This window comes from Lathamus discolor, chromosome 5 (assembly GCF_037157495.1).
Source record: "Lathamus discolor isolate bLatDis1 chromosome 5, bLatDis1.hap1, whole genome shotgun sequence".
NCBI lineage: Eukaryota > Metazoa > Chordata > Aves > Psittaciformes > Psittacidae > Lathamus > Lathamus discolor.
Window position 1 is genome coordinate 84,383,832 of NC_088888.1, and position 25,531 is coordinate 84,409,362.

Sequence of the window (25,531 nt, forward strand, 5' to 3'; positions counted from 1 at the left end):
TAAATACCTCTGTTAAATACTCAAAAGAGCCAGAAACTGGATAAGCCTTAATGACAAACTTTGCCACTGAAGGCATATTGATAAAACCCTTCCAGATGAAATTCAGGCGTGCCAGAAACAGGCTTTCACATTCCACAGTACCAGGTGTTTCTGACCTAAAGAAAGACAAAGAAAAATAACTTTGTTTACAACATGATGTAACCCACAAGATAATATAAATCATCATTTTTCTTTCCAGAAGAAATGATGTGCCATTAAGAATTTTCTTTTTCTGTTAAGCATACTTGAAGGTCAATGAAAAGAGACAGGCATACAACCATATTTCTCATCTTCCAGTGGAGCAGAAACAAGTTACAGAAGGACAGTCAGTTAAGCGCACATTAGTTCACTAATGTACCTGTTAAGAATGGACAGAAAACAGCATACTGCCTGTTGGCCTACCCTCAACCCTGCTTTTCTAGTTCCCACATTTTGTTGCAATATTGTCTGTCCATGACCTGAATACCTGCATTCCCCTTCCTCAACCTTGCCCCACAAGCTGTTTCCTCATCTCTTCTCAGCCATGCATTACTTTCACAGCTTCTGTGATTGCCTCCTCCTAAATATCAAAATATCCTAGGTACACTATTAGTGATTTTAAGCTAGCCACTAGCAGTACCAGATGTGCTGTTACAGTAACACAGCACATTTCTTTCTGTCTACACTAGAAATTGTTTTTTTGAATCTTCAGCAAGATCTTCATCTTTATTCAAAATAACTTCTGCAAGTTATTCAGAAGTCCGCTGTCCTTGGTAAAGGATCACACTGTCCTGAGAAAAGCAGAATTTCAGCACACACTCTGGTCAATTCTAAATAACCGGGAGTCAATGTTTTTCCAGAAAACCTTCCCTCAAACCAGAAAAAAGACAGCCTCACAAAATGAAATTTCCTCTTTAGCAGGCAGCAGAGTAGAGTGCGGAAGAAAATGAAGACAGAATTGGCAGAAAATATGGCAAAACATCAAACAAGCTGCTGTTAACTGTCATTTCTAGAAAAATGTTGCTTTAGGATTTGAAACTAGACTGATTTATCAATGTAAATGCTCTGTTTAGAGCAATCTCAAATTCCCTAGCCTTACATATAGAAACACACATACCCATTCAAACGCAGAACTGTACATTCAATATTCCTTAACAGCAAAATATGAAATCTATATCCTGACTTTTTAATATGAACTCATGTGCCTTTTTAGATCTTTTTGCACCATAAAACATAAGGTAGCTTACTTTTCCCCAACAGACAACGTGGCAATTAGAAGTTTATAATCACAACAATATATGAAGTATTATTTATATAAATGCACAGCATCATTTACTTCAGAAGAGAATCCCATTCCTAAACAGAGGTGTACAAGTTCAAGTACAAAAATGGATTACTGAAATGTCATTAAAAAATTGGCCTTAGTTATAATAGCTTAACAAGATTAACAATGTCTTTCCTTTCAAAATACTGTTTCGACATTTTATCTTACTTTGGGAGAGGTGTGAATGATGACTTTGATGAGTCTTGCTTATCATCTTCTAGTAATTCAGAAGCTAAAATACTTGATGTTGAAGAAAGCGCATCTGCAATGCTCTCTGCTTCATTGTCTGATTGCTTTCGTGCAACTCCAACAGACACTTTAACTTTTTTTGCAGAAAGATCATCAGTAGGTGGTGCCATTCGTCCTGCAGGGAAAGAAGCGTAATGCTTTTTATTTTTTATTGAAGAAACAAGAGGATTTCCTTCAAAGACTCCTTCAAAGACATGGAAGATGCATCAAAACCGCTACAGCTGCCATTGAAGTGGGGCAGCATAAACTAAAACAAATTTTATACATATTTATACAATATTATACATAAATATTGCTACTAATGGGATATGATAAAGAGGAATTAAAACCAGTATGTACACCCATTAAAGGTATTTTCTTCTCTGAAGTATTTTTTTTAATAGAAGACAAGTTTATGCCCATCGCCTGTCATTTTAATAGTCTCTTTTGTAAATTATGAAGTAAAACACTTCTTCTACATCTTTGTCAGCAAACTAGTGAAAAAAACCCACATTTACTTACATCCCTGAGGTACACTGAGATTTATGACTGAAAAGCATTACACAAGCATGACGTATTTATTTTGACATGCTTTCAAAATTACCTATGCATATTTTGCAGTTAAGATCAAAGAGATGATTTTTATGTTGACTTGTGGTGTCTGGAGATGCTGATTCATTTATATCCTTATCTTTTTCAGCTTCCTCTGACTTCTCAAACAACTTCGTATGAGGTTCCTAGGAGAAATTAAACACATTTCTGTTAGCCTTTTTTTCCTGTTAATAATCCTAATATTGCCCTTCACATTGCTTAAATATTTTATGGCATTTTCTTCCCTTCAGACATAAGACTCTCCCTTCAGCTGTATAGCCTAAAAGGTTAACCCAAAATCTACAGATCCATTAAAAGAATGAATTGGTATTCCTAAATATTTTTTAGGCAAGATATATTTTCTACTGTTGCCAGTATTCATCATACAGTGATGGACACAAAACCACCAGACCCAGAGGTGAAAGTAAGTAAGGATAAAAGAAAAATTAAACCCAAATCAGATCTAACATATAATCACAGATCTAAACAAAATCATACAAAGACCAGTTTACAACCATATTATCTATGAACTGAATACACTTTGTTGCCATGTTTTCTTTTCTACCTGAATTTCCATGGCTTCCTCTTGTTCTTTCATTGGTGTTTCACTTTCAATTTCTATTTCTCCTTTGTGAGTAATTTTTGTGATAGGTCTTCTTTCAACTTCCCTCTGTTCTTTCTCAATCATTTCAATTGTCTGTAAAACCAAGAAGTTACGTGTATTTAATTCTATGTAATAAAATTTGGAATACCACATATATACCACATATGTAACTACAAAAATAGGATTACAATTAGGAAACCACATACGGAAAAAAGAATATATCCTTACTTTGCAAGTGTCAAATGGTTTCATAAAGCTGACCTACAGTGCAGCAAGTCCTTATTGGTCATGTATTTAACCACATCATAAAGCAGACTTTTGACACTAAAATCAAAGATAGGCAATTCTGAATTTACAATAGCTAAAGAAGAAAAATACATCAATTCCATTCCCATAATAGTAGGGACAATGTAGGACATACAGATTTGTGTAATTTTTAATAGCTCATTTTTTAGTACATAAACCTAACACTCTGCCTCAAAAAAACCCACACATTTCAAAATTTTCTTAAGGTAATGAATATGCTAATTCTGATCAGTACTGCTGCTTTGCTCTGTTGCAAAAAATTAAACATAAACCATTATTTAGAAAACTGTTTCTTGAAGCACAGTTCTACTTAAACCAAAACCAGTTTGTTTTGGGAGTCCCCAGTATTTTAATCCTGGTTTTACAAGGAAACAAGATTCTATGATTGTTTTATCTGTCTGCCAAATACTTACAGTTAACTCTAGAACATGCTAGGGAAACTTCAAAAAAGATCAGTATGTAGCAGTCTCAAAGTCTTGCTTAAATAAAATGAAAAATACCATCAAATGATGCACTGTTATTTGTTTCACACACCATATTCCATTTCAACTTCTAGAAATTTTGAAGTATTTCTCTGAAACATTTAGGACCCTTCAGCAATTTTCAAGCAGCATACATTTTTGTTTTGAAGCTATTCCTCACAGCAGTGGAATATTGTTTTGTTTGGTCTCGTTTCAGTATTTTATGTAATACTGTAATATTGTAATATTAATGTAATGTATATATAAAATATATATATTTTATATGTATATATAAAAAAATGTAATAAAGATGTACTACAGAAGATGAGCAAAAACAAAATGCATGCCAGTTAACACTACCCAAATTTTGTGCCTTTCAGTTCTATGAAGCAACATACAAACATCAAAAGATTTTGCCAACACAAATCCAGATTTTGCAAGCTAGAAAACTTGATGCTATAAACCAGGCATTTCTGAGCAGCTGCAGATAACTGTAATTGGATTAACTGCACAATAAATAGGGTACTAAGAAAAAAGGATATTTCATAAAAATAACTCCTCATATTCCTGTTAGTCCTTCTAAGCTGTTAGCACAGCTATAGATACAGTGTGACTTCCTGTTTCAAGAAAACTAATGCCCAAACTAACCGAGTAAACTTTGTTCAGGACTTTTTGGTGGCATATTTTTTTTTGGGGTTGTTTTGGTTTGGTTTTTTTTTTTTTGGGGGGGTGTTTTTTTTAAACTTGTTTGGGGTTTTTGCGGGTAGGGATCATTGCTCACTTTGTTGGAGGTTTCTTTGGGTTGTGAGTGGGTTTTTTTCCCCTTTGAACTCTCTTCACAGTAGCAGATCAGATTTCCAGCTTCAGGTCTGCTTCTTGGCAAGTGAACTGTCATGCTCCATCAGTATGTAAGTTGCAAACAACAGTTTTGTTTTATTTGTTCAAAGAGATCTCTCTCCATTTTTAAGAAACCATTGTCTATAAAGCTCCAGCTAGAGCTTTAAAAACTTGTTGGAAATAATGACAAAGAAGCCTTCACACTTGAGAAGAAAGTGAAGAAAGAAAGAACAAGCCAACAACAAAGTTGCACAGCAAGGGAAAACACATGGTTTCCCCCTTTCAGGAATTTACTATACTTCTTTTACTTCCGTCCAAACAAACCCTTTGGGCTTTGAGTACTAAATAAATTATAGAGATCTTCCTGGTTAGTCAGAGTTGCTTTGTGCAACATGGATTCTGTTCTGTTTGCAAATTAAGTGTATGTAGAACTTAGATATGCTTAAGTAGTGAAGTAAACAGTGAAGTAGTGAAGTTGACAAATCTTACGTGTCTGTTTTCTCTTTGTCTCCAAGCAGCCAGTTCTTTGGAAGCCAGTTCTTCTGGGCTCATTTTTATTAGATGGTCAGGAGTAACCTCTCCTTTCAATACTTTCTTAAATAATATCTAGAAGAAAGAAGAAAAGCTTCACTACTGCTATCAAGACAGAAACAGCTTGCAGCTGGGAATAAAGCACAGAAGCAACAAACAACATACTCTGTACAGCTATATGGGTACCGTGGTTTTGTAATTATCTTGCACTGCAGGAAGCTGTACTGGATTTTACAACATAAAAAGCCCAGTTCCAGAGCTCCATTTATTCTACAGAACAGACTGTATCTACATTATACACATTAATGATCAGACAAATAATTAACTGTTGTTCCAAAAGAAAAGGTAAATTTATGCTCAAGCCAGCAGTAACTCCCCTGTATTACACAGCAGAAAGAAGTTAGTACTAAGATGATGTCTTTGCCTGTTGACTGAACCAAATTCCTGGGGTAAAAAAACCCCACGTAATTTAGCAGCATGAGCAAAGAGAAGCCAGTGACAGAACTTATCCTGCTCATACAATCAGCTGGCTAACTGTAATAGTGAAATACTGCAGACAAAGCAACTTGATCAGAATAACTGATAAAAGGACAAAAGAAGCTGAGGAAGCATGATACTGAATAATGGGATCAAAGAAAGCAGAAAAGAGAGCAAAGACCAAACTTGAGAAGTGTGGGTATGAAAAAGCAGTGAGACAAGTACAGGACAGAAACAAAAGTGCGTGCAGTAAGCAGGAAAGGTTGGGGGTGGGGGAGAAGGGGGGAGGTGGGGACATGCAGACAACAGATCAGAGGTAAAGACAAACACATTAGGCAAGTTGTATCTACTACATTTTGAAATCCCATCATAAGAAGTACTCTCAGAGCAAGGAGCTGAAGAATTAATGATGGGGAACAGGTGAAAAAAGAACATAGCGAACACTGTGTGCACAAGGCAAACGACATCAAAGAGACGAGGAAAGGTAAAAAACTAAAACCAAACAAGATAAACTCTGAAAGGATTAATAATGCATCTACATAGGAAACTTCACAGCAAACAAAGGATTTACGTAAAACACAACAAATAACACGTACATTATTTTTAGGATCTTTTAGATTGAACATTAAACTTCTGTATTTGTTCTTGTACTTTGAGTCAGTGTCCCGAAAAAAAGAAAACAGCTCTCTTTCAATCCTTGTGGCAACTTTTGCTGCTCTCTCCTCAGGAATCTTTAAACTTGAGTCTGTCAATCTGTGAGAGAACACAACGGCAAAAATTACCAAATGCTTCCAAATAATTTTTTTCCCCTGACTTCTGAAATAATTACAAACATAATTTAATATTTTAATTATATATATCTTTACCTTTTCATCAGAATTTCCTTAAGAGACTGCTTGACACTTTGTCTTATCTGATCAGCAGAAGGTTTGGAAGCTGGAACAGCTGGCAGGTGTGTTGCACTAAAGGATCCTTTCTCATTTTTCTTTTTCTTAATTTCTTGTTTCTCATGAACACCTACCGAAACAGTTAAAAAACTGTAAGCTACTCAAGCCACTGCTATAAGCTTTTACTGTTGCTGGATGTCATAAAATTTTATTTTTAAACTGCTAAGAAGTGACCTTCAAGGAAAAGAAAAGGAGTGGACTCATAGGAAGGTTAGTTGCTTCGTTGTTTGTTTGGGGTTTTGTTTGTTTGTTTTGTTGCTTTGTTTCTTTGGTTGTTTTGTTTTGTCTTTTTATTTGGATATTGTTTTAATTAGATTAATACAAAAGAAACTTCTTTAAAAGAAACAAACAGGACTTTTGCTCTTTGACTAAAGGTATTTTCTTCTACACTGAACCAAGATGACCAGTGCTTATTAGCACTTATTGATCTTACTTGGGAATTTTGACTCTGAATTTCTGTAATAGCATACATTAACTTTTAAATGAGTATACTGAGAAATAATATCTGGGAAGCCTGTATTATAAGCATCATAAACTTTACATTAAGATAGCATTTTTCATTAAACTTAGCATTTCTGTGTCTGTTAGCCATCAATTATTTCAATTATAATAATCTCAGCTTCTGATTCAGGTAACAGACATTCTTAAACAAGGCCATTATAAGGTTTGTGTCACAAATAATATGAATAATGAAAAATTCTAATTAAATTAAAACCGTTAAAGCAAAATAACCCAGATTTCTTCAAACTTAAATTTTCAGAATGTAAACTGAAAGCTTGTTTGTCTCGGCCTGTGAACATCATTAATACAAGGCAGTAGCTTTTTATTTATGAAAGCAATGGGAAATAATATTACTTTATTTACTTTCTACTCTGAAAACTGAAACAAATTGAAGACTTGATAAATATCTAACTTATGTGCTTGATGGTTAAAAAAAGCCTATTTCTTTATTATTGGTTTCAGCCACTGAGTACAACTTAAAATGTATTAATACCACATGCAAATGAACTGTGTTTTCAAGTAGTTAATAAAGACAGATTTTCTTTTCTGTTGGGCAGACTGTGTGGTTGGATCATCAAGTCTCTCATTATTTTGACTATGATCCCTATCAAAATTACTGATTTTCGCCTCTTTGCCAGCAAGGTAGTACTGACCCGAGACCACCGTTTGCCATTCTGCACTGTGATTTAAAGTATTCAGATAACAGGCTTGTTCATTAAAGCAGCTCTAACAATGCTTTATTTGCTCAACATATATTTGTGCGTATCTTCTTCTCAAGAGGAGGATGAAGAACTGGACTAAAACTAATAGCCTGAGGGGGGCATGGAAAATGGAAAACCTCCAGATGCCAGCAACGTTTTGGCAAAGTTTCAACTCTGAGAACAGTCCTGCAATAGGGAGGCTATGGGCAAGATTAGCAATTAGCAATTCCACTGTAACTGCCCTAAATGAGACTGCCAAACCTCTCCTCTGTTAAAAAAGGATTTTTAGATTAACTTGTTTTCTGAAATCGTAATCATAAAATCTTTTTGTCATCTCCTAGTTCAAGCAACATATTTTAGAAGAATTATTTCATAAATGCCAAAGATTCATTTCACTTCACACTATTTGCACTTGAAAAACTGATACTACAAAGAAAAGTCATTATCCTTCACTGTGCATTTATGTGAATTACAGCATAGAGTACATCACCAAACCTCACTACCTGATTTTGTGGACCTTTCAACCACACTAAGGGATTCTTTACTTATTTTTTCATTTTTGTCTTCAGGGGACCGCCGAGGAACTACAGCACTTTGTGATCCTTTTCGAGCAGGAATGTGTTGCCCTTTTTTCATATCTGAGTCTCTGGACTCTGGCAAGTTCTTCCCATCACCAGATTCCTGAAGTAAACATTTACATGTTAGCATGCTACTGAAAGCCACAATGAACAACTATGTAATTACCACACATTTTCCACTTTCAGGTATAATTCATAACATACAATGAATTCCGTGAATGTATGCAAAGTATTTTCTAAAAGGTTACTGAATATCCCAAATTACTGCAAAGTACTGCTTAACAACCACTTTGAAATATTGGCTGGAAACACATCACAGGCAATTTGCAATTAAACTCCATGTTGAAAACCATCGTTTTCAGTTATTTTAAAAGATCAGGGATACCAATGAACATCCCTTAACCACATATCCACAGGAAGTCACTTATGTTTAGAAAGCAAATGTAAACCAAAATTAAACACAATACTTACATGTCTGAATTACACTACTACTCAAAAATAAAGACAAAAAGGCTTAGTGGATTAAGTTATGAGGAATATGCTATATACTGAAACCCTCTAAAGAACTGTAACAAAAACCATCTCACTGCTCTTGCAAATTATCATTTGGCTAATAATATGAGACACAGAGAAAGCAGAAAGGCCCCAATTAAAACGTTAGGCGTTTTCTTCTGCATATAAACTGAACTTGAAACAGCCAAGCTAAAATACTGTTTTCATATTCCCAGAAACATAGAGTGGTTTGTGTTGGAAAGAACCTTAGAGATCATCTAGTTCCAACCTCTATCCTATGGGCAGGGACACCTTCTACTAGACCAGGTTGCTCAAAGGCCCATCCAACCTGGCCTTGCACACTTCCAGGGACAGGGCAGCCAACAGCTTCTCAGGGAAGCCTGTGTCAGTGCTTGACTTGCTTTACAGATATTTAAAAGAACTGCAGTTTATATCATACAACAAATTGACAGACATCCTGTAGAAGTGCTTAGAAATCTGAAGAAAAACACATGAAGTTCTTCACCTTTTCTATATACACCAGTATGTATAGGTATATATACACACATGCATACAATGTGCACATAACCCTGCCCAGTATAAGAGGAGTTTATCACTATCATTAAAAAAGTCAAACCAGTTAGAAAATTAAGTAACTCTGAAAATAATAATGTGTAAGTTTGAAATTAAGATTCACAAAAATGTTTGAAACGTGGTATTATAAATAGCAGATTAGAAGGAAATTCCTTCTACCCCCAATAATTAAAAGCATCTTAAGCATTAAATAAGACACACCCGTCTGAAGATTTTGACTTTGTGCTTCCCTGTGTCCTCCATTTGCTTTGTTTTTTCAGTTGTTACATTCAGATTACAAGTAGGTGTTTGCTTCGACATCCCCAGTTTTTCACACTGACTTTCTTTTTCTTCTCTGTGGATTTCAGTTTTCACTTGACTATCTGGTACACTTTGATCCAAACACTCAATTTTTTTGTCTTCTTCAGCACAGCATTTCACACACACATATTCTTTATCTTCTTCACCCATCTGCTGTGCTTGAGAAAGGCTCAGTCCAACACAATCACCATGAAACCAATCATCACATCTACCACAGCCTACCATAAACCTGAAAACAAAAGAAGAGATAAGTCAGCATACAGACTACCAAAGAAGATAAAGTAATTAGAGCAGAACGTACCATACTTGTTTTGATTTGTGCATCTCAACAATTCATTCTTACCTGGTAAGGGATTTTCTTTGTAGCTTTACATCCATCTCCAGCCTTACGACATGGCACAGAATTCCTGAGAAATACTTTTTAAGCCGTTCTGCCTTTTGCAGTAGTCCAAGAGACTATCATAACCTCCTTATGTTTTTGTAACCTGCCCCCAAATCCTACCAACAGGATTTTTCAGACTACTATTAGAAAAAAAAAAAAAAAAAAAAAAAAAATCCTGACTGGATTAAGGAAAAAGAAAAAAACAACCAAAAAACAACCAAAAGCAACAAAAAAAAAAAAACCCACAAAAACAAAAAACACACACCTAAACTCTCCAAACCAGTAAACTTGTGTTTGAAAGGCTTGGAAAGTTTCTTCCAAGTTCCTATTATCCTTTATTTCCTTCAAATATTATCACCATCCTACCCACTGCATCATACCTACTGCAGTCTTCCATATCAGTAAGATATTTAAGCATTCTGACAAATATGAGGAGCCCAGCAACATCAAGCTATTCTAAACTAGCTGCTATTTTAACATCACATTCCTTAGACCATTATTACTAAAATACTTACAGAAAATTCCTTTTTATTCTCTTTACTGGTGAATATGGAACCAGGAGCCTTCAACTATATCTGTCTAGCCTGCAGTGACTGGTTTGTTTTAAACAAGGTACGTGCCACTTTTGTGTTGCTATGTTATTCAGAGCTAATAGGTATTTAAAGGATGTTTCAAACACCAAAGGACACCCTTCATCTCAGAGGTACTTCAAGTCCTTCATTTCTTTAATAGTAAAAGTAACTTTAGGTACAGATAGTATTTTCAAAGTAAAGATCACTTGGCCTAAAATAAAGCCACAATTTCTGATTATTTTGTGGAAGCATTTTGAAAACTTCCTTAGGTATCACTAGTACCTACTTGCACTGACAGGTACAATTGCCAGTGGAACAATTTGGGAAGGATGTGAAATTTCAAAGTCACATAGGTTAAACCCCTCAATAAAGCAATTCCAGGACACTTACATGGTAGTAATGATATTTTTTTTTTTTTTTTTTTTTTACAATCCTGTCTTATAATAATAAACTGGCATCATTACTAAAGATCTGCTTTCAAATTACTTAGGAAGATCTCTTGCAATATCCACTCATCCTCTTCTCCCTTTTATATCTCTGGGTTTGCTTTTGTTTTATACTTGCATAGTAATTCATAAAACGCTGGTTGTTTCAGCAATATATGCCAGAAGCTAAATACACCGACCTGCAAACCCTGTGCCTTTAATCCAATAGCCTATAAATCTCTTCCATAAGATGAGTCTAAGGAAAATGATTCCCAATTTATGTATGTTCCTATTCAGGCTAGAATCTGCCATCTGCTGACTTACCTACTTTGCAAAACCACATAAATACTACAAGACGTGCTTAGAGGAACTTTCTCCAGAACTGCATATGAACACTCCAGATGCTTTGATGCAAGTATTGTAGCCAAGAAACACTGATACCTCAAGAGATGAAAATTATTACTAACTAACAGTAGATGTTTGAAATGAGAACAGAATGCTATGGTTATATTGTGTCCTTGCTTACCCAAAATAAATTAGGATTAAATTCTGCTGAAATAAATAATCTTTTGATGCAAAATGAGAGTTTTAAAATGAGAAGTTTTAAAAGTCAAGCAGCTTGAAAACAAAGTAATTTCCAGCTTCACTAGCCTGTGATGCTGTTTGCTAGATTTGAAGGTTTCAATCCAGTTTTCTTCACAAACTATTTTATCATCTTTTCTTTTTTCCCTGAGCTTCAAGTACATTTGTGGTATTACTTATCACTAGCAAACAATATACTGTCCATCTACTTAGCAGCTTCAATTAGGAAGGCAGAGCTTCCTTCATGTTTTGTCAGTATCTCAATCTTTCCAGATCCATGTTCCAGCAAAGTGAATTTAAAAGAAAGGTAACATTAGGGAACAACTGCTTCTAATGGGTTTACCAGAGTAATACCATAGCATCCATAAACACAACAGGAAAACAAGAGAAGCAATGGGACTTCAGAACAAAGATGACTGCTCCTTTCTGAGAACCTGGAGCCAAACACATGATGACAGAAAATACAGCACAAGTGCCTATTTAACAATTGCAAGGATCCACAACAGGATGTGTTACATAAGATGTATCTTGTATTATTGCAAGAAATTATTAGTAAAGCTTTGGAAACACTGAAAATGGCTACAAAAATCCAAATGAATTTCTGCAGAGCTGAAGTAAAAAGCAAAGCGTAAAGTGCTTCTTGCTTAAAGTGTATTTTGGTGTACCAATGAATGAATGATTTTCAGTCAAAAATAAAAGCAAACCAAGAATACACCATCTTGAAGCCACAGCTGCTACTTGGATTTTTACTTAAAATGTATGTATTTTTCCCCAGTTTGAAACTCAAGCATTGGATACTATTTTGTTAAATGAGAAAGCTAGATTGCAACATATAGCAACCAAAACAAGATTTTCATTAATATTTAAAAAATAGACTATATTTGCAGAAGAGATTAACTGCAGAGACTAACATACACAAGATGCTGCACATCTTCACCTTTAAATTGACAGCACATGTAATTTTTCAGCTTAGCTCGCACACAGTATGTGGGCAATAGGGATGGTGTATGATATAATTAAAGCACCAGGATAGGCATCCAGTCTTATATCTTTATTTTCAGGTCTACCAAAAAAAAAAAACCAAACCAAACCAAACCAAACCAAAACAAAAAACCATGCCCCTCCCCCTCTAATGAGCTCAGCTCAGAAAAAGCTCATTTTTCACTAAGAATACACACCAAGACAGATGTCATTCAAGCCATCTTAGGCAAACTACTGAGATGGAATATCCATTTGCCTTCATTCCAGTCTTCACAATAAGCTTTCAATTACACTATATTTAAACACACACAATAAAACTTCAGAATTCACGATTCGGAAACTAGGACTACAAAGAGAATCTGGAAATGTCCATGAAGCCTGTACTATAAAACAGGATGTAGTGTTTACAATTGTCTTGCTTGAACCTAGTTATACAAAATGGTAGTAAGAATACCAGTGCTGCCTGCCTAAAAAATTCACTATTTCTACTTATATTTTCACACTAGTCAACTGAAAGACTACAACTTCTGAGGATGGAAGAGACCACACCAATTTTGGTACCAGTAATGTAAATAATCCTTTTTACCATAAGGCCACTTTTACATTTTTATCTGTTTCATGTAACTGCACAAAAAACAATTATGATTTGTAACAGCAATTATAATTGGGTAATGGGCAATGCTTAAAGGCTAAAAAGGGAAGTCAAGGGAAACTGAAGCCTGGCTTGAAGTATCAAGGATGTCCTCTTGCACAGCTGTCAAAGTTGTGACTGAAGAGGTTCTGATATCTTGGACTACGAAAACACCAAAGTTTCTGATTGTAGATTGCTTCAAGTTTGAAGTGCAGGAGTTTTACCCATGTTGTAAGGCTGGATTGGAAGATGTAAAGCTGAAAGAGAAAGAAAAATGTCTTTTAAAATGTTAAATCGTGCTATGTTAAATAACAGAATTGTTTTCACTGGACTTGAATATAAAAAACAGACTTTCTTTAATAAAAAACTTAAAAAGAGCTGACAGGTGACAGCAAAGAGTACTATAGTACATTGGGACCTTCACATACAACATGTTATTGCTTCATTTCTTTAAAGGATCCTCTTGGTAGTCCATGCATTGGCATGAAAAGATGCACCTTAAAATTAGAAAGTAATGGGTGATACATAAAAAGAGATAAATAATGCAAATTTTCCACAACCTCTGTTAGGATTGCGAGATTTTTTTTGGTGTGTTATTTGTATCAAATTCATCTGTTAGACAAAAAACCCGGGCTTGGATGATTTATCTTCAAAATATAGAGGCCACGCTTTAAATGTATATAAATTAAATGTATGTAAAAAACATTCCATTTACGTATCAAAGGCAAGTTTCCAGAGATATCTATTACTATTAAATAAGATTTTACAATTAAAATGGGCAGAAACCATAATATTAATAAAAGAGTTGTTTGTTGTAAAGCTATAACTATGAATGAAATAAAATACAAAAAATTGGAAGCTGTCAGAATAGTTCAGTGTGGGCATTCTAAGATAATGTAAGAAAATAATTTACTTCAGAAATAATTGCTTCTTTTTAGTCCTTTGCATTTGTAGTACAATGCTTAGGGAAAACACTGTAACAGGACTCAAATCTCAAAAAAAGTCAAGCCAAGCCATTCAAAATGACACCCTAGACAAAAAAGAGGAGTAAAACTACTGTTCACACACTTTTAAAGAACTTAAATATTTAACGTATGTCTCATGTCTGCATTTCTCCCCCATTAATGGCACTGTTCATCTATCTTCCATAACATCTATTCTAAAGTTGTATTAACATTACAACTGCATCTCAGCTGCACTGATGCTAGTCAACGTTAAAGCAGAGATATTACATTGAATTATTTCTTCAGCTAATAAAGACATTACTAGTAGTAAGATATTTGTAACAGCTTTAGCAGCATTTACGGCTCACGTCTGTGAAGTAGCATGGGCTTGATTCACAGATGAAGTGACGCAAGTGTTTGCCAAACATAAAAGTGCCAAAACAAAAAACTGCATTACTTGTCAGAGAACATGTACCAAAAGCAAAGATCAGAAACTGCTTATGTATAAGGCTAATACAGGTGACATGAACTGTCAGGTTCTGACCTAACGAGAACAACCTCTCTTCAAAGAAACACTATCAGGATATCCCTTTGCACAAAATTTGCAGCATAGGAAAAATATACTGCAAACTTTTTTTTAAGTATTAATTTCCAATAACCCATCTTTTATGTAATGTATGTTTCTCTTTCTGCAAAAGCGTAATTTTAGGGTTTTTATGTTAAATGAACCTCTCCAGAAAGGAAACAAACAGGGAGACAAGCAACCCTCTGCTCTTTGAACTAAAGGTAAATGCATGAAACATGCCCAGTAACAGGAAAAACAAAATCACTGAACTTTCCAAACCTCTGACAAAAATGGTACATCTCCTAACACTAATAACAAATCCGTATTTAAAAAAATAAAAATAAAAAAAATCATTAAGGGAAGCTCCACTACCAGAGGATTCTACACACATAATGCATCTTGCAGGATCAGGATCGTACATTCTCTAACTGCATATATATATATAAAACTACGCATTTTAGACAACTCATGATATCCACTTGCTTGAATCCCTAATGGTATTAATAATAATCTTACCCATACTGCAGCACAATAATATAATCTTTATAAAAATCTACTAATAAAATGACACAGCTGTAAATACAAACCACAGTTGAGTCCTCCCATTCACTAATTATACATTACAATGCGATTTCGTTTATACGGTCATACAGTTTTTCCTACAGCTGTGGGTGGACACGGTTGATAGCTTTTAATGTTGCAAGGCTTTCACAGTGGAAGAAAGCAGTAATAGAGGCAGAAAAGTTAAAAGCATCATCCATGACTGTAAACTGATGGCATCTTGCATAATGTGCAGTATAAAATATGCTATTCAATGAAGGTGTACGAACTGAAACATCATAATTATTCTAATGACTGTTTCTTCTGAAGTGTTGTCACAACAATGATTCAGTAGCACCCGCCCTTAAAAAATATGCACACTTAATTTAAGGGTGGTTATAAGTTTGGAGTATTAATCTCCTTCCTTAGCCATTCTCTTTTGTACTGGCTATGAAAATTACATGATTGCCTGATTCCAAAATAGTTTACTGAAGTATGAGCACTACTTTGAAAAAACAAATGCCGCAATGATGCTTACAACAGGAAAAAGCAGGTTTAAGGTTTCTTTTTTAACTTTACCCGTGAGACAAAGTAATTTTCTGTATGACAGCTGTGCAGAAACTTTTTAGAGATCAGGAATACTGAATCTTTGCTAAATCAACTTCTGCACTTTCCAGTAAACCGCCTTTTACAATATTACTAACTTTTCCTCTATATTAAAGCAGAGTAAAACTCTGGTCCTGCATCACTTAATTTTTCTGTGAGCTCTGAGAAGGCCAGTTTGTGCAAAAATCACACAAACTGCATGATCAAACCCCAAGCAACAGCAAAACAAAAAAAACAGGAAAACACAAACAGCCCCCCAAAAAACCTAACAAAAGAGAATACCCAAACTGTCACACCCTATTAAAAAAACAACAAAAAAAAAAAATAACAACAAAAATAAAAACACGCACAAAACTTACTAGAATTGTAGAAATCAAAAGGGGAAGTCACCAGCAACAAATTAAAGACACAAAACTTTCCTGGTGACACAATGCTTTCCAGAAAATTTGCTTAGAAACAGAGCATCTCAAGTTAGGTACTATGAATTATTAATTGGAATTTGGTGAAACTTCTTCCATTGAACAAGATCTGGTGAAGACAAGGGAGACAATCTGCAGAACAGTAGTTAGGCTTTGTCTATCTGTACAAGAAAGGAGTTCAGCTCTCCAGCCTGCAGATAACTTGAATGTATATGGTGGAAACTGGAGAAATTTGTTATAGGAGCCTTTACATTGGAAGGGGACATATAAGGCATACAAGAAGAAATCTTACATTAGTAGATTACTCAATGCCGGCAGAGCTACGACCTTTACTTAGTTCCATGTCAAGAAATAAAATTGGGTTTTTTATTATTCAACTGTCTTTAAACACCTTCAATCTGTTTTCAGAAAAATAACTACTGTTTATGACAAAACTTATTCTTTTCAGCATTGCATGAACTCATCAAGAAGTTGAGGTAGTAACTTCAGTCTGTAACATTTATGTGTTATGCATTTCCATACATGTTTCATCTACAGATGAATGAAAATCTAGATGTAGGATTTATGTTAGCTGATGAGAAAACATCTAACAGCAATACCATACAATGGCAAAGTCAAAGAAATTGAAAGCAACACTATAATGAGTAACAACAATTCAAACTTTGCACTGGAACAAAAGCAAACAAAAAACCTACTTTCAGATATGCTGAAAATTACTAAGTATAAAGCTACACCACAGTTATCTGACTTGCCCAGAAAAAAAAATTGTACTTTCATGTGAAAACAATTACTTTTTTGTTATATTATAAGGGTAAATCTCTGAAGGGGAATCAACATACATCAAGCCAACAGAATGAAACAGTTCTAAAGCCAAACACCGCTTACCCACTCTGGGTAATGAAGATACAAAAACCTGTTATGTTTGTTCCAGCTTATAAGCATCAAGACAAGTGGAAAACAAAGTATGAATAGCCATTGTTCAAAGCTCAGGTGCCAAAGAATGCAATTATTAACAGGAAAAGAAAAAAAAATATTGCCTCTTAAAAATCAAGCCATGTTCTAACTTGTAAACTTCTTTTGATCAGGCAAGTCACATTTGTTAAAAAGGATTTCTCCTTTTATAGCTAAATCCATTGCATTTGCAGTGCAAGGTAAGTATACTTTGACTCTTACAGCAGGCACAGTAAGTCCACTCTGGGGCTATGGCCTATGTAAGCATCCCCCCTTTGGTGATTCTGCACACAAATAAAGCTGATGAAACCATCTCCAACACATCTCAACATCTTCAACCCAAATCAATTTTCCTAGCTTACTATTACATTTACAGCAAGCTACTGGTTTTCCATTTTCTGTAGGGAATACAAAAAGGTTCCAGTGACAACTAATTTGCAGCCTGAATTCCAAATGTGTTACATTAACATGACGTACTACAAAGCTCCGATGCATATTATTTCCCAACTTGAGGTTGCAACTTCAGTTCAACTTCTTTTTCTGGTCATTTGTACGAGCACTGTTAAAATCTCCAAAGTTCAAATAACCATAAAGCAGGACAAAATCACAAATGTTTCAGATCTTAGCTCTGGCTTTGACACCAGTTGAACTCACTGTCATTTGACAATACTTGTGTCTCCCACTTTCTCCTCTTCTCCTATGCAATGAGTAGATAAAAGAATAAAAAAAACCCCATTCAGGAAACAGACTGACCAGCCAGGCTGTTAGAAAAGGGAAACAAAAATTCCTTGAAAAGCAATCCACAAAGCGAATGAAAACCCCTTATCAATATACCCAATTTTGATAGTTTTGATGTTTTTCCAAGGGATAAAAGTGAAATTCAGGTTAAGATTTTTTTTCTACTGCACTGTACTAAAAACATTTTCTTGTTCTTGCACCAATGATTAAACACATACGAAATGCCAAGGCACTTGAGATACAAGTTTTGGTTCCTTTTGTATCTTAACGTCACCAAATGAATCTGAAAGGTTTGAGTTCTTATTTGCAGCATACGGCTACAAAACAAAAATAACGTGAAGAAATTAAAACATTTTTTAGAATAGTGATGGTAAAAAGTGCTGGAATGACAGTCTTAAGTCTTCTGTTATTAAGCACGAGGCTCAATACTGCAAGCTTCCTCACTTCTACTAGTGTGTCTCAGTCATATTCTATATACAGAAATTCTGTGTATTTTTACATTTAGCAAATCTATTCCTTTTCTCCTGAAACTGCTGGTTGCCAGCAGTTTTGTAACAGACATTAACAACAAATCAAACAACAAAACAACAACAAAAAAATCACCACCAAACAAAAAACCAAGACTGACATTAAGAAAGTAGTTTAAACCCCAAATAAGCATATTTTGCTTTAAAAATATCCACATAAACATTTTTATGTCATGAAGCAGCCTTTCTGAATTTAAACAATTCATTGAAATATAGGCTATATACTTCTACCATTGTAGTAATACACAAGATGGTACAAACTAAGGAAATGCAAAGCATACAGACTTAAACAATATTATAAAATTAAACACTGCTATAGAGGCCCAAATGGAAAAGGGACAGGTCTAACAATAGAAGCATTAAAAAAACAATGACCCCAAAAAAAAATAAATCCAAAACCCCAAAACCAAACAAAAAAAACAAGAACAAAAAAATAAAAGCACAAAATCACACAGAACTAAGCCTGAGTGCCCCTTAAATCAGCTAATTCCTACCAAGCAGGCAGAGCAAATATAGCTGTAATTCTTTTAATAGGCCATACTGATGCAGTTACTATAGCTGCACAGTAAATGAATTTGATGTATTAGCTTTTCAAATTATGTAAGTAGTCAATAAAACTCACAAGGGCTCTTCTTACAAATGAATGCTATAAAAACCTCAGGCACCAAAGGTAATTGTTCCATATTTCACTCTGATATATGCAGTGCTAAAGCACACTCACTGAAAATTACCATTTTCTTTCACATAAGGAAAGGACTAATCAGACATGCTTTCATAAAACAAAAAAAAACAAACCAAACAAAAAAAACCAACAAAAACAACAAACCAAACAAAAAAACCCCACAAAACAAAACATACATAAAAAAGGCTTGGAGGTAGAACTGTAACTTCAAAAAAATACTTGAATATAAAATCCAGAAAAAAAGAAGTGGTAATATAGGAATTCTTAGTCTTGGACTGACAATTCATTAGTAAAACCCAACGGCCTTTTTCAGTTCACTTACAGTGTAGAAGAGGAACTTTTGCCACAGAGGGACATTATCAACTTCAGACACAAACTCACTATTAGGTTTAGTTAAAGGCAATTTGAGATAGGCCCCACATGGAAGTTTTCCAGGGGTTGAGACTTATATTCTTTCTACCACCCCCCTCAACTACTTCAGTACTCCTGTGACAGGAAAGCCCTACAGCAATCATAGAATCATAGAATAGTTAGGGTTGGAAAGGACCTTAAGATCATCTAGTTCCACCCCCCCTGCCATGGGGGCAGGGACAATGATTATACAAATTGGAAAAAAAAAAAAAAAAAAAAAAAAAAAAGAGAATCACACTTCTACCAGATAAAAGTCACAAGTAAACAATTACTTTTTTTTTTTTTTTTTTTTTTTTTGGCTGATAGTAATCCTTCAACTTAAGAGGTCTCTGTAAAGAAGGAAATGACAATCTGGAACACAGACAGCCTTATTTCTCTTCTGTGAAAAAAAGTCAAGTTTAAAGTACACATTTTAGCAGCATAGCAGAATTACACACTCAGCAACAAATTTATTCCTAGAACAAAGCATTTCCAGTATTTTTTTTTTTTTTTTTTTGGTCAAACTAGTTTCTACTACTCTATTTAAAAGACACAGAAGTATATGAGTGCAAAGGAAATTAACTGACAGTGTAACAAACAGTATTCCATTATGAGGCTATGCCTTTTTCTTTCAGCAGCAGCAGCATGAAACATTTGGTAAAAGAGGAAAAAAATCATCTTCTGAGACCAAAAATAAATTCCTCAGACACAAAGCTACACACACCTGTTGCCATGAGGCTTTCTGCAAAAGCCACACTGCTTGTTGGGCACCCAAACATATTTGCTTTCACTAACAGAGGTGTATTCCAAGCCTTCCCGTTTAACCGTTGAAATGTTATCTGGAATGAACAATGGAGGTTCATCAAGTGAAAGACTTCTGCTACTTCTTCTCTGGCGAGGCTGAAGATTCTTATCAATTCTTTTTGATTTGTTTTTTTCTTTATCATCCTCCTTCAGATGTTCTACCACAGTGGGATCTTTTGTCTCTGCCTCTTCCTTTGTGGAGCTATTAGTTTTTAGAACAGTTGCAAGCTGGTGTTTCTGGCCCTGAACTTGCTTCTGACCAAGATTTGAAACATGCCCTGACAAGGAGTGGGGAGAGTGGTGGGTATCTTTAGAAAAGCTATGATGAGTAGGAGATTTCTCACTTGCTCTTTGAATTGATGACTTCTGTACTCGCCCAGAAGTTTGGAGTCGGGGTATTTTCTTCAGCATTGTACTGGTCTGCTTTTTTACAGTCACCCCTGAAATACAGCTCTTTGCTTTCGAACTCAGGTCGGACTGTTTCTTTCTAATTTTAACTGGGTTATTTGGATGCTGATGGCTCTCTTGATCATCCGCATTCCGCTTCAGACTTGCTGTGTACTGACTATGAAGACCTGAAACTGTAAGACCAGCTCTTGTTCTTGAACGTGTTATTTCCTGTTGTGCTGTACCCAACTTCTGTTGAGTACCTGCAGTCAGATTTTGTTTATTCTGTGTAACTGATTTACTATGCCGGGGCCTAATATTCTTGTCACATTTTGATGGAATGCTAACTTGTTTATCATCATCCTGAAACTTTGATGCTTCAGGGCTTTCTACTCTAGTACTGATCTGTTGCTGTACATTTTGGCTTGCCTGGTCAAGATCTGTGCTTTCCAAAATGCTAATTCCTGGGTCAGCAGACGTAAACTCTTTGCTTTTTAAGTCTTTATTATCAAAATCTGTACTGTCCAACGGTTTCTCAGATGAAGTTACAGTTTTCTCCATTCCCTTGTCATTACCTGCAGGTTCTGTTATACATTCCTTTACTGACAACGTATTTCCATCAGGAACTTCCACATTCTGGGAACCTAAAATACAATCAACCCCCTCCTCTACAGAGCTGGACAAACTTGAAAAGGTCTCAGAGATTTCACTTGGATTCACACAAACACTAGGTGGATTATTAGCATTTCCAGTTACCCCACTTTGTTCGTGCTCTTCTGTTTTCTTCTCCATTTCCTCTGTTTTATTTTCAGTCTTTTCTGAACAAGTTCCAGAGACCACTGAATCAAGCACATCATTTGCTTCAGTTTTAACTGCAGTAATTTCAGTATCTGCAGATACTGAACAAACTGACTCAACATTTTCAGATTCAGTCTTTGTTGCAACCTCTGTTATTTCCTTTGTTTCTCCAGAAGAAGGAGAACAGGCTCCTGCTAAACTAGCACAACTTAACTCTTGGGAAGCTTGCTCAACTTTTGCCTGGTCGGGGGTTTCAGACTTTACTTCATTCATGTCTTCGGGACCAGGAAGACATTCTGTATTACTTTGGGATGCTGTAACTGCTGCTGCAGCTCCTTCTATCTGTCCTGATCTTCTTGTACTACGCCTAACTTCTTTAGGCTGCTCTGTTTTCAAGGGTGCAGCAACATCTGCTTCTTTAGCTGGACTTCTCTCATGTTTCTGTCCGGTTTTTGGAGCAGATCCACTCTTTACAGATGATTTTTTGGTATTAACTAGAGGTGCAACATTTGAACGCTTGGCTAGCGTGCTCTGTCGCAAACTCCGTACTGGTTCTAGGAAGGGAGAAAGAAAATGTCTTAGCTATACTGCATCCTCCTCTTTGCAAATACAAGACCTATCTAGAATAGAACTGATTTAGCTTACTGGACACAAAGAGAACTTACAACTTAGTTGTTTACTAAACTTAAAATACCCAACCAAATAAAACCCAAACACCCTTCCCCAAACAAACACCACCCCCCCCCAAAAAAAAAAAACCACCAAACAAGCAACAAAAAAAAAAAAAAAACAAAACAAAAAACACCACAGAAAGCCCTCAACAGAGTCTACTTTAAAAAGTGGTAAATTACTTGCATTTCAATTATTACACTACTACAGTATGGAGGTAAGTCCTCCTTATTCTAATGGCTACAAAAGTTCTGAATAGTATATACAAAACAGAAGTGACAACAGAGGCAATCAAAACCTACTGTACTTTTCTACAGCTCAATTTTTTCTACCTCAGGTAAAAGTTGCACAAGTAAGTTATATTGTGTTTGGAAGTATAGCTGTGAAGCTTACAAAGCTTTTAGACAACATAGTACCAGAATCTGAAATCCAATCATATTCTGACTTGATGCTATCGCCTACATTTTCTAAACAAGACACCATCCCCACATGGTGTCTTTTTAAAAAGCATACTCATCAGCTTTGTACCACAGGCTCTTATTTAAATTCTGACTATATTTTTTTAACTCAGCCTACACTACAAGGGAAATAAGCAGTGCTGTAAATAACTCCATCAATTCACCAAGTTAGAAAAAAATTAACCATAAGAAACTAGCTGTCACACAATTTAAAATTTGATTTAAATACTTAGGCATACTGAAATATTTTGATGGACGATTTTGACTGCAATTGAAATAAACCTACTTAAGAAGAAAATACACTAACAAAAATCATTAGAATTAAAATTTTAATTTAAAATAAAGAAACACGCTAACCTAATATTCCAATATTATTTGCAAATCCACCATGCTTTTGTTAAGTGAAGAACCACAGTGCTAATCTGATGCAGGTGAAAGGATCAAAATCTTAAAAATTACTATCAGGACCACCAGCCAAAAAATGGACACAAAATATTTATCAAACGGGAACTCAAACTGAGTAGTACTCTATGGATGCTGACTTCGAGCAGCAGTGTATAAAAATGATGTATCTGTACTTGAATTCACAGAAGCAAACATCAATGCTTTACTTTAAGCTTATAAATGTTGGGGGTGTGGGATTATAAAAATTTAATTTACTTTAAATGTGCAAATACACATAATATATTGAACGATCACCTTGTGCCATTAATCGTGGTGATTTTCTTGGTGATGTGACTGATGCTTCTTCACAACGGCTCCTCAAACTCCTGTTAGGTAAAACAAGCTCATCATCATCGATGGTGTCATTCCCACTCTCTTTAACTCCTTCTTCATCCATAATATCATCAAGACCAATCACTGGAAAAAACAAGAAAACAAGAAAGAGCCTAAAACTTAAAATTACCAAAAATATTGCAGCTGTAATGCCAAGCAAGACAGGGGAAGAGACAGGGAAAAATAAATAAATTTGCCATCTAAAAACAAACAGGGGAAAAAATGAAGAAACACAAGACAAAATTTCCATGTGAGGCAGTTTCAGTGTAGAAGAAGCTATTACCCAAAGCTTAAAATTTCTGTAGCTTTATTCCTTATAGCTTTTTGGTGGACTCACATTTTTATTGGTTTGTCTGGGTTTTTTTGTTTGTTTGTTTGTTTTGTTTGAGGTTTTTTTTGCCACAGGAAGGTCCCCAGTCTTAGAGGATCAGCTGCCCCTCACTGTCCCTTCCCACCTAAGAAAAAGTGAAGAAAGGAACAGCAGAAAGAGCTGATCCAGAAGTGCAAAGAGTTTAAAATCACAGTTTTCTCACAGGACACAACTTTAAAACTTTAAGTCCCACCCACATCACATATCTGCAACCTCTTTTGGGAAGAGTATGGAGTGCAGCATGCACTAGTCTCCCAGGAGGGTAAGAATATTATCTTTGTTAAATGCCTAACCTCCACTACAAAGGATCACAGAGGTTTCTCCTGCAAATAAATTTCCTAACAGACAGTCAGGCTACTGTACCAGCCATTCTCCTCACCTTCTCTAAGTTTAGCTCTGCAATGGTAGCCTCTCCTATCCCAAGATCCTATGTGTGATTAATGAATCCTGGTCCCTGTGGAATGAGAAATTTGCGAGATCAAGCCAAACACCCAAGTGACTTTACAAAACATGTAGGAGGGTCTGACAAATATAGCACAGACTCCAAACAACCAAATATTCCTGTTTTTCACTATTCAGGAAACTAACTAGAAGCATTTTTAAGATAAACTACCTCACACGATAGAAATAAGATACCTAAAAATTTCTATCAATTGCTTACTTAAAACTGATTAAAATTAATAAATTTATCTTAGAAATCAAAAGAAACAATAGAAATTAAAAATTGTTAAAATCTTTAGACTGTCTCAAAAAAAAAATCTGTCAATTCTTGCTCCTTTTCAAGTCTAATGTTACTACAACTTAAAAAAAAAATAATGTTCTTGCAAAGGCACTACAATAATGAGCATACTTTTAAGATAGCAAAAATTGGAAGTTGCAAAACACTGCTACTAATGACTAAACAAGTCTATCAAGCCTGTAATTCAATCCACAAGCACCTGCCATGAAGAATTAAAAAATGCCAACCAAACCACCTCATAATTTTAAAGTTCAAATATTAAGATTATAAAAAGCCTCTTAAGGAAGCCTGACCTTGGTACCAGGTAATTGGCACTCTGAACCTCCAAAATTAGATGGTTGCCAGGAGCTGAAAGCTAGGAGTTTCTTGAACTGACAATTTATTTTTACTCATTTTATTTTAACTGTAATTTTTGGTTACTGCATTGTGCACACCAATTTACAGGAAAAGTGTGTTTCATTAAATTACTGGCAACTTTCGCTTTCCAATCCACAGAGCCACCTTTATAGCTGTGTGTATGTATGTATTTATGCAACAAACACCACACACAAGCTGCAGAGGACTGATAAGATGGTCTTACTCCACTCATCCAAAAGTTCCTTAATCACTTATTTGCTATAAGCTACCTCCTGGGGAAAAGGACACACTGGCAAAAAGATGACATTAAAAGTGCCCTGTTAGACTTTTTTCTCCCTTAAATATCTAATACTTCCCACTGTCCAAGATGGAAAACTGAACAAGACGGACTCTCACCCTAATTCCAGCTGCTCATTCTTGTGTTCTCAAAGGCGTCCTACCAACTGCTCTGCACTTTGGTATTAGCATTCTCATTAAAGAACATTCCTTCAACATGTGGAACTGGTATTGGGGAACAGACTGTGACAAAGGAGGCTCCTTTCAGATCCTCTTCTGTTTCCTCATTGTAGAACTAAACTATCAAGCTATGGAAGACAACATCACAAATAAAACCTACTCAGACTTCTGAAACAGCTCTGGAGCAGATTTCAGGGCTGCCATTAAGAGTCTTGGGCTTTACGATGTTCTTGCTCAAGTTACTGAATTTACACACCCTCCTATATCAGTAACAAAGGGGACACATTTAGT

At 35.4% G+C, this 25,531-nt stretch overlaps 1 protein-coding gene across 6 annotated transcripts in view; it reads right to left on the reverse strand.

Annotated features, from left to right (window-relative positions):
• The window catches only part of PHF3 (PHD finger protein 3), a 55,471-nt gene that overhangs the window by 11,935 nt on the left and 18,005 nt on the right, over window positions 1–25,531 (reverse strand). For 4 of the 6 annotated variants that reach the window (XM_065681456.1, XM_065681457.1, XM_065681458.1 and 1 more), the window contains 11 exons: window positions 23,241–23,402; window positions 20,150–21,968; window positions 9,392–9,719; window positions 8,030–8,207; window positions 6,244–6,394; window positions 5,974–6,130; window positions 4,859–4,975; window positions 2,727–2,858; window positions 2,175–2,307; window positions 1,511–1,706; window positions 8–155 (listed from right to left, as the gene is read on the reverse strand). In XM_065681456.1, coding sequence (XP_065537528.1) covers window positions 8–155; window positions 1,511–1,706; window positions 2,175–2,307; window positions 2,727–2,858; window positions 4,859–4,975; window positions 5,974–6,130; window positions 6,244–6,394; window positions 8,030–8,207; window positions 9,392–9,719; window positions 20,150–21,968; window positions 23,241–23,402 — 3,521 coding nt within the window. Of the gene's footprint in view, window positions 1–7; window positions 156–1,510; window positions 1,707–2,174; window positions 2,308–2,726; window positions 2,859–4,858; window positions 4,976–5,973; window positions 6,131–6,243; window positions 6,395–8,029; window positions 8,208–9,391; window positions 9,720–20,149; window positions 21,969–23,240; window positions 23,403–24,067; window positions 24,143–25,531 lie in introns of all 6 variants that reach the window. The other 2 variants (XM_065681459.1, XM_065681460.1) reach the window with 1 other exon arrangement.